Raw genomic sequence first — 9959 nt, 5'->3', positions numbered from 1 at the left:
TAGCGAGGGAACACTGTAATAGGTATCAAGATATCCCTCTTGCTCCATTTTCTTAAGGTCCCTTCAGGGAGTTTGTTTTACTAGTTGTCAATGTATCTTGTATTCTGGTCAAATTTTGCCCATCCCATTTTATTCCTAGACAACCCATCTACCTAAAGCGTCACTCCAAGGTTGCTATTTTATAATTTGGAGATGCTATTTTTGAACATAGACATAATCTCATCACTTCCATCATACCATGAAAGGCCTCATTAGAATTTGGGCATTCAGCGGCAAATAGAGCCTATTTACACATTTCCCTCGAATTTCTTATAGATATGGGATCCCCATCCCCCAAATATTCCAGAATTCATGCGCAAATGCATCCTGTCAAAACCCAAAGCGACAGATTTAATCTGTTTCTTAGCCAGATTTTGGAATTCGAATGATTGCTCCTTTCCCCCTTATCTGAGCTTGTTAATGCCAATCGTTATCACTGTAACATTCAGGCGTATTAACTCCATAATCGCAATGCTATGAATTTTATGCTAAAGTTCTTTTATTTGCATGCCGTTAAAGCAATAGAAAGCAACGTCATTTGGTTGTATCAATTGATCAATGCTTATCCAATCCGTAATATCCTTAAAGTCATCACTATGACCTATGCTAAAGCATATTTCCTCCGCTAGGACAAACCATTTGGCCTGCAAATTTTCATCACAGATGGAAACCGCCATCTCCAGTGGGGCTTCTTGGCAGCTCACTCCATTTTGCTGTCCTATCAGTGAAAATCATTGCCGAAGGAAATAGGTAATAACGTATTAGATATGCACGCCACACATCTACAAATAGAAATTTGTTTTTGAAGTTCAAATGCCGCCCTAGTCAGTCAACATGGCTGTGATTAACTGTTGGGGCTACTGGCCAACACTTAAATAAACTCGAACACAGGAACACACGCTGAGGCAGATAGAATGAAAGTCAAAGGCCGCGTCTGCAGAGGCAGGGGAGTGGACCATTCAGAGGCCCGAGAGTGTGACTGCTCTCCAGGCTCCCCAAAACGATCTCCCGCCAAAAAGCTGCTTCAACAGTGATTTTATTAGAGATAAGACAAGTCATAAAAAATGGGAGGCGTTAATACAAATGAAAGAGGGGGAGTGCAAAAGGTGTAGTGCACATTTTAACCAATAGGTGTAAATTAAATTTTATTCTAGTAACTTTTAATACATTGTCAGGTTTAAAACCATATACATTCAATAACTTCGGATCAGAGGTAGCACACGCAGTCAGCTTGATGAGATTTTCAAAAACTTCAGCTGAAGGAGGTGTCAGAATAGCCAGCTCTGGGAGATGAGTCCATCCCCCAGCGTGACCAGTTCGAATCCCTACCTGCCCCCAACAGCAGAGCTAGTTTTATTAACAAAGGGTCATGTGACCTAGGTACAAACTTTAGGCTGGAAGAGGTGAACAAAGAAATGGATGTGTCTTGGTTTATGACATGCCCCTAACTCATAGGTGTCATCATGAAACTTTCCACTAGGCTCTGCAAAATTCTATCCTAGTGACTATAATACATTCCATACTCCACATTTCCCCCCTATAGTTACTTTGAAAGAATTTTCATGAAATACATAGATTTATATCCCTCCTATCCAGGTTCTAGAATATAAACATCATAAAACAATAAAATCACTTTTCAAGGCAGAGGCGTAAAACGTGAGGTAATTTTAGGGTTATCCGAGAAAAATCCGCCTGCGTCTCTCTTTATGAGCGAACACAATTTTTAAGTCAAAACAAGTACAATAACCCGAAGCACTCGACATACCGAGACTCGTCACACTTTGAAAGAGTGGGAGAATCTCCATTATGATTTGCCACGCGGTGATACAGTATGTCATTGTAAGCTACCAACATGTGCTAGAAAGTATTTCGAATCATAACTTTCATACATAGAAAATACAGAACCGTAACAAAATCGCAAGTGAGTGAGTTGCAAATTTAAACACAATTGAGAACCATGACCCGTGTTGGCCAAGGCTTTCATTTCAGCTATAGCCCGAGTCATGTATTGGTTTCATCTGGGATGAAGGTGCAGCAGTGTTCTCCCATCATGGCACACGCATCTCCATCCATGACTCCATCCTCCTGCAACTCCATTTCCCTAGGGCTTTTAAATAATCTGCTATACCCTGTATGGCTCGATAGTTTGATTAATCCACACTCATGTAACAGTTCAATGTCTTTACATAACTTTACCCACTCGGATTTGGCAAAGTTGCGACAGTATGGTTTATTTTTTGGGGGGGGGGTGGACCACAACCTATAGTCACGTGGAACACCACCACCCCAGATTGAATCATGTGGTTTGAATTGCACTGATTTTGGTCTCTTAACGCTTACTGTTATGTTCATTACCCTTAAAAAGAATGCATCTCATCTGCCTAACTGCAGATTTAAGTGTGACGTCTAGACGCAGTGAATTCAGGATGTCAGGATACCACACATCTTCTTCACAGTAGTTCTCCAGTTTGTTCTTTTCATACCAATTCACTCTCCTCTGTGATAGGAGTATGTCACCATCTTGTTTTCCAACTAGAGTCTCTGTGGGCGGGGCGTTCAGACACGCCCAGGCAGTCACTGACAGTACAGTCACTGTGAAGTGAGTGGTAACAGATTTCACTGTGGCCTATGTGTAGAGGTGCAAAGTCTATGGAAGCTCAAGGTTAAGTGAGGGGTGCTCGTGGCAGGTGAGTAGACTGATGAGTTTTTCACGGACAAGGGTTTTGACACCGTCCAACTTCCAATCTACTCAGAGTCACCTGTGTCTCGAACTACCTTGACCTGGCATTGGTGAATCCACTTTGACATTTCAGCCATCTTTGCAGCAGTGGAGGTTGGTGAGTTGGGCCACGAATGGGTCTTCCCATCATGGAGAGAACCAGGACTTCCTTTTTATGACTCGGATCAGGATCCAGTCACCTGGCTTCACCACCTCCTGCAAAGTAGACAAAAGGGGATCACGACAGCTTGCCTGTTCTTTGGACAAGCTTCTCCAAACATGTTACCATCCATTCTGTGAGTAGATCTGCCTTGCCCTTAGCCTTTTGTCATGTTTCACCTTCCCATAGAGGATTTTGGAATGGTCTTCCATGAACATTTGTTTCCTCTACCAGTCCCACACTCTTTTGGACGTTGTCCTCGTCTGGGCCTGTGGTTACCTTGCACACCATGTCTGCAACAAATCAAACAGTTCCTACAAAAAAAATTAAAAGTAGGTATTTAGACCTCTGGGACATGGAACACACACTGTACCATGTCCATCATCCCCCCTGTTGAGACATGGTTCAATCCATGGCTCAATTTTGGAATAATTTTTGGTAGGCACGCTAGGCCTTTAGCTGTGTACAGGTCTTCTGCAGACTGTTCTGTGTTCTTTCTGTATAGATGCATCTCTACCTTATGTGATGCAATGTTTTGCATATCAATGAATACTGTTTTTGACTCAGTTTTTGTTGTTGTGAATACTGTGCAGTAAGTGTTTGCGCTGCTGCTTTAGCTGCTGTCGTCTTTAGCGCGTGCTCAACACCTGCATACAGCCACTTGGTTGGGCTTAATTCTCAAACGAACAAAAATCACAACAATCTTACTTATTCCATCACTTTGTTTGCGAAAATCTAAATGTCTTATCACTCAAAAGTAGATATACTAGCTGTTATTCTATTTCGACCAATGCTTCCATGTTAACCTCAAAAACTATATTTGATTTTTCCTTTCCTGCAATTACACAAATTAACTAATCATGCTAAAAATAGGAAAAATACAAAGAGCAAACCAGGCTGCTTTCTCCTCCAGAAAACAGCTTTCCCGCTCTCTGCAACAGTTACATTCACATCAATTAATATCCAGAAACAAATGTAAACATTTATAATTCTGAAAAGAATTGAACCCACTAAACTGTAACCACCCCTTGTTTATCAGGGTTAATATTTTCTAGCATAGTTGTCCTTTAGGGCAATTAAAACTCATTACTCATAAATTGCATACTAATCAAGTCCCAATTCAATTAACAATGTGTATCGCATTGCATATTAAACTCAATTGTTTGAAATTCAAAATATCCCAAACTAGTAGTCTTTTTTATCAAATGTAACATTCCATTGTCTTTGGAGTTTGCCAATCATCTCCTATAAAACTTTCTTACTCAATACTTTTCCAATAGACAGGCATCAAATTAAAATTTAGCTACATATCTATCCATTGTAGTCTCTCTTCTCTCTAGCTGCGTCGGGGGAGGTTAAACTGGTGGAAGATAAGCATTTGAGCTACGCTCTTCTTAGTTTCGCGGCGCCACTTTGGTCGGCCATCTTCTCCCTGACATGTGCTCATCCTTTCTTCTACCCCCCTCGCATCTCTTCTTTTGTTCTAGGGACGCCACGTCTCAATTTATTATCTCTTAAATACTTGTTTTCTAAGCTTATTTATCCGCCTAAGTAGCTTTCTTAGTCGTTTCTACTCTCATTTTGCGCGTATTTTCGGTTCATATATATATCCTTCCGGTTGATATATCTATACTTCATATGAAGATTACTTTTATCTTGCACTTTTGCTCATCAGGTGCTGTATTTTTGGAAGGTTTCCCTTTATTTTGAACAATCTCTGAAAATCCTTTTAACACAGGGGGACTTTTAACCCCCACCTTAGGTAAACACCGCGTCACTGGCGCACCTCTTGGAGACACTTAGTTGGCTCGTCCGACTAAGCGTCCATCCGTTGCATACCTTGCGTTTCTATTTTAATTTTCTTAACGACATACGTAATCCTCACATGTATGCATCCCTTATCTCCCACTTTTGGAGCGTTTTACTTCGACTCTTTCACGAATTGAAAACGGGATTTTCACCAGCCTTGTTATATATAAACTTTTAACAGCCCTACCGTGTCTTGTGCGTGCATCCTCTCTCCGGCCGGGTTCCTTCTTCAAACGGGCCGCGATCGACCGAAAAGGCCCTCTCTTTCAAAGTAAGAGTAGCTGACGTCAGAAATCTTGGTTTTCAGTCCACCGCGGTCCGAGAAATTCAGAAATGAATCTCCGGGTTTATCGGCACCAGAAAATGTCAGGTTTAAAACCATATACATTCAATAACTTCGGATCAGAGGTAGCACACGCAGAGTCGGCTTGATGAGATTTTCAAAGACTTCAGCTGAAGGAGGTGTCAGAATAGCCAGCACTGGGAGATGAGTCCATCCCCCAGCGTGACCAGTTCGAATCCCTACCTACCCCCAACAGCAGAGCTAGTTTTATTAACAAAGGGTCAATTGACCTAGGTACAAACTTTAGGCTGGAAGAGGTGAACAAAGAAATGGGCGTGTCTTGGTATATGACACGCCCCTAATTCATAGGTGTCATCATGAAACTTTCCAATAGGCTCTGCAAAATTCTATCCTAGTGACTATAATACATTCTGTACTCCACATACATCACAGTGAAAAGGGTGCAAGACTAAATATAAGAATACAAATATATTTCACATTAACTCTTTGTTTTCCAATAATGCAATAACGGAAAAACTGTGACACATTGAAACAGATACGCACCCCCTCACAGTATATTACCTGTTTGTAAAAAAATAACTTCCATGTTTTCCATTAAGCTAAACACCCCCGTTAATGCTATCAGTTTAGCTGTTTGTAATGACGCTCCCCTACTTCCGAACATTGAAATTATGAACAATGGTAAATACGAACATGTCTGCACATTGCGTTGTTGTCAAAAACGTTCGTAAGTTAGATTTTGTATTGCACGCCTTTTTCCGAGTAGTGCTTCTTTCTGCCGCTAATACCGACACCAGGCGCTGTAAGAACTCAGCTCACTCAGCATCCACCATCCTCTGCCCAGTTTGTTGCAGTGCAGAAGTGCGTGAACATATATCCAGTGCGCAAAGAACCTTTTTCATTTTTATCATTAAATATCTCGTGCATTCATGATTCAATATGGTTGATGAAAAGCGAATGGCTTCTAGTGAGGGAGGTGCAAGGAAGAGGCAAGCCATTTCATTTGAAACGAAAGTGGTTATAATAAAGAAGCTTGATGCGCGTGAGAAAGTGGTGAGCATTGCATGGGAATACAACTTGAATCGTTTGACCGTCAGTACTGTTTATAAACAGAAATATCAAGCAGCAGGACCCAAATACTGAACGTTGCACAACGGTTGCAAAGCAATTGAATGATTCCATACAGTAGTGCCACATCATTTAGGATGAAAAAAACTGTAAATCTCTCCCTCTCTCCCTCCCTCTCCCTCTCTCACGGTCTCTCTCCCTCTCTCTCCCTCTCTCCCTCTCTCTCCCTCTCTCTCCCTCTCTCTCCCTCTCTCCCTCTCTCTCCCTCTTTCCCTCTCTCTCCCTCTCTCTCCCTCTCTCTCCCTGTCTCTCCCCCTCTCACTCCCTCTCTCTCCCTCTCTCTCTCTCTCTCTCTCTCTCTCTCTCTCATGTATACTCTAGTATACTCGAAGTGTAGTACTCGAAGTATACTCGAGGTATACTCGAACTATACTCGAAGTATACTCGAAGTATACTCGAAGTATACTCGAAGTATACTCGAAGTATACTCTTAGTATACTCTTAGTATACTCTTAGTATACTCTTAGTATACTATTAGTATACTCTTAGTATACTCTTAGTATACTCTTAGTATACTCTTAGTATACAGTACTGTATGTATTCTCTCCACTCTATTAAATGTTTTTTTTTCTCAGTACAAATCAATGCTGGTTACTTATACAAGCCTTAAACATACAAATGCATGGGATGGACTGCTCCTCCGCATTGATAGGAGCCACATTAGATGCCCCTGGCATCTTTTTGGGATACCTCCTGGACGCCTCCCCGGTGTGGTGTTCCAACTCAGGAGACGCCTGGGAGACTGACTGTCTTCCTCCTAGGATCGTCCCTGAATCAGCTCTTCAGTAGTGGCTGCGGAGAGGAAGTATGAGCTTCCCTGCTGAAGCTGTTTCCCCCGCAACCCGACCTTGGATAAGCAGAAGATGAAGACTTCTTATGTAACGCCGTATATGAAACATAGTGACCAAACACTTTACTTTTTGTGTCAGTTTTTTTCTCTCTCTCACTGTACGATGCAAGTACAAACCCCCTTAAACCATATTTCACTTATGCATTTTCCGTACGGTTATCCTCACATGGGTCACGGGTTGATGGAGCCTTTGCCAACCAAACAATGGGTCCCGTGCAGGAGACACTCCAATTGAACTATACTCCTAGCCCATTGGCTGCAGGAACCCCCACAACCGTTGAGTGTAAGTGGTATGAAAAATGACAGAATGAATGAACGAATGAATGGATGAACGAATGAATGAATGAGTGAGTTAGTGCGTGCATGCGTGAAAATTAAATACATTATTTTATAATCTGAAATGGGGTCTTGGGATCACTGACGCATATCCATTTCGTGCTTCATATTGCAAGTAGGAATCTACTTAACTCTAAACTTTTTTAAACTAGGACATTTGTAGATCATAATTTTGATTCATTAGACATAAAAGGAATCTACCAGCGACATTTGCCAAATTTACGTTGAAAAGATAGTCTGGAATATCGAATTTGAAATTGATCATGCATATGTATATTATAAGAAAACTAGATGTAAACTCCACTTCGTAAGGTCACAGGGATAGGTGTCGTCATTTGTCGGCCATTTTGCATCAGAGTCATTCAGTAGACAACATTTTCGTCAAAAGACAATTTGTTCAGTTTGAATCCAATTTTAAAACGGTTTAGCAAACTTCAGAAATTGAGTAGTGTTACTAAATATTAAATTCAAAATATAACATTTAAAATCCAGGCCTATTTAATCACGCTTATACAGGTTTTTATGAAGAAATTCATGTGTAAATCAGTCAAGATTTCAGATATTTGAATTTATTTTGTGGAGAAAATACGTTAAAATCACGTTATAGTCAACGCAGGATAGCCGCCAGTTACTTACGCCGCCAACACCTCTTTTAGACATCTAGCCCTACTGTAACACGTATACACACCAACTTCCTGTTTACCACATTTACGCATTGCGGATTGAAGCATTTTACATTCCTGTCTAATTTAAATTTCCACTGAGCTACCGTCTTGTAATTGGTTTTGTGTAAAATTACAGCTATATTCATCGTTTCAAATCAAACATGAGGTCTAGACGTCAATTAAATGTGACAGGCCTGAACGGATCCTGGATGTTCACGTTAACATGACCGCAGTGTGGCCGGACATTGTAAAACATAACCCGCTTGTATTCCCAACTCAAATACTGGGGAAGTGCAAGATTGCCAATTTTCCACGTTATTTTAGAAACAGGTAGCTATTTTGGTATTATTTGAGGTACTTAAAATGAATGAATGAATGTTTCTAATTATTTTATTCCCAACATAGGCATACGGAGCTAAACGAGGTCCCATTTAAATCTCGGGAACTAGGTTCAGCGTTCTCCTTCTGGCTTGCTCTGTTTCGAAAGAGGAACAGTTGGCCATTGCCCTGCATTCAGAAAGACACCCGGGCACTATTTCCTTCAAGAGAGACTAGCATTGAAGGGATGCCCTGGTCACACTTACAGTTCCATTGGAAAATGAGTCGTGGTGTTTGAAGGAGATTGTTTCAGGTTAGAGCCCCCCACCGGGGCTCGAGGCAAAATGATGGCTGGCTCTGCTGCCGGCGACTTCAAAGCCACTGGGCTGTCAGCCAGAAAGGACGAACAAATTGTGGATTTGATAGACTTGTTTTCGAAGACCCAGTACAGAGCAAAAGAAGTCACTCCTCGGGTGCGTTTTTTTGTTGTCTTCTGTTTTTGTGCTTTATGCTCGTTCCAAATAGGTATGGCCCAATCCTCTTATCTTACTTTCTGAACCGCTTTATCCTCACTAAGGCCACAGGGGTGCTGTAGCCTATCCCAGTTGACTTTGGGCCAGAGGCAGAGGACATCCTTAATTGGTGGCCGATCAATCACAGGGCACAAGGAGACAAACAACCATTCACACCACACTCATACATAGGGGAAATTTTAAGTGTCCAATCAGCATACACATTTTTTCTCTCTCTTTGACTGCTGATACCTTGTTATTTATTTACAGGTTACAGTTATGCCCAAAGGTTTTGAGAATGATAAAATAATTAAATTTTCACACAATCAGTTCCTTCAGGGTCTTTAGGAGATTGCCAGATGTTCCTATGTTATAATGATTTTCAAATAGAAGCATTTCACAAGTTTCAAAAGCTTTTATTACGGATTATATGCAATACAGTGTTCCCTCGGTTATCGCGGTTACTGGGGACCGGGACCACCAGCCATAAGTGAATTTCCGCGAGGTCGGGATTCCCCTTCAAAAATGCTTAATTCAAATTTAATTAAATTTTATTTTTTTTTATTTATTTTTTAAACATTTTAAAAAAGATTTACCCCCCTGTATACAGTACACCGTATAATAATACGGGTAGAAAGAGTGAAATTCATGTTATAACAAAAGAAACTATTATGTTGTCCTTGAAAGTTGTCATTAGTTCTAGATCAGGGATCTCAAACCCGCGGCCCGCGTCATTATGCTACGAGACATGCTGAGGAGTACAACAAATACCAGGGAGATAAGAGGGCCAACCAGGTTGACAGTCTTAAAACAAGTCTTCTGAGGCAACAGGGTTTTTTCAAGAAGGCTACAAAAGAAAGTGATGCAGCAGTCGAAGCTAGCTACGCCGTTTGTGAGCTGATTGCCAAGGCAGGCAAGCCATTCACAGGAGGTGAATTTATCAAAAAGTGCATATTACAGGCTGCTCATATTGTCTGTCCAGAAAAAAAAAGTCAGTTCAACAACATCAGCCTTTCTGCCAACACCTTGGTAGAGCGCATTTCTGAACTTTCAAGTGACATTTATGGTCAACTTTGTGAGAAAGCGCAAAACTTCAGTGTATATTCAGTGGCTCTTGAT

The 9959-nt window shown here is 41.1% G+C and overlaps 1 protein-coding gene and 1 long non-coding RNA gene across 7 annotated transcripts in view; one reads left to right on the top strand and one right to left on the bottom strand.

The window, feature by feature from the left end:
• Positions 1-954: 954 nt before the first annotated feature.
• LOC144192924 (uncharacterized) lies at positions 955-8311 on the bottom strand. The gene is made up of 4 exons (XR_013325501.1): positions 7176-8311; positions 6850-7006; positions 3045-3232; positions 955-2974 (listed from the first exon to the last, which is right to left on the bottom strand). It is a non-coding gene; the product is annotated as an uncharacterized LOC144192924 (long non-coding RNA).
• mtmr14 (myotubularin related protein 14) overlaps positions 7972-9959 on the top strand; it is an 80553-nt gene continuing 78565 nt past the window's right edge. Inside the window, exons 1-2 of one of the 6 annotated variants that reach the window (XM_077711758.1) lie at positions 7972-8340; positions 8416-8801. In XM_077711758.1, coding sequence (XP_077567884.1) covers positions 8673-8801 — 129 coding nt within the window. In that variant the 5' untranslated portion in view covers positions 7972-8340; positions 8416-8672. The remainder of the gene's footprint in view (positions 8341-8415; positions 8802-9959) is intronic. The other 5 variants (XM_077711756.1, XM_077711757.1, XM_077711759.1 and 2 more) reach the window with 5 other exon arrangements.

This window comes from Stigmatopora nigra, unplaced genomic scaffold, assembly GCF_051989575.1.
Source record: "Stigmatopora nigra isolate UIUO_SnigA unplaced genomic scaffold, RoL_Snig_1.1 HiC_scaffold_29, whole genome shotgun sequence".
In the NCBI taxonomy this organism is placed as follows: Eukaryota; Metazoa; Chordata; class Actinopteri; order Syngnathiformes; family Syngnathidae; genus Stigmatopora; species Stigmatopora nigra.
Note: the sequence above shows the minus strand (reverse complement) of the source record. Positions and strands in the feature narration are given on the sequence as shown.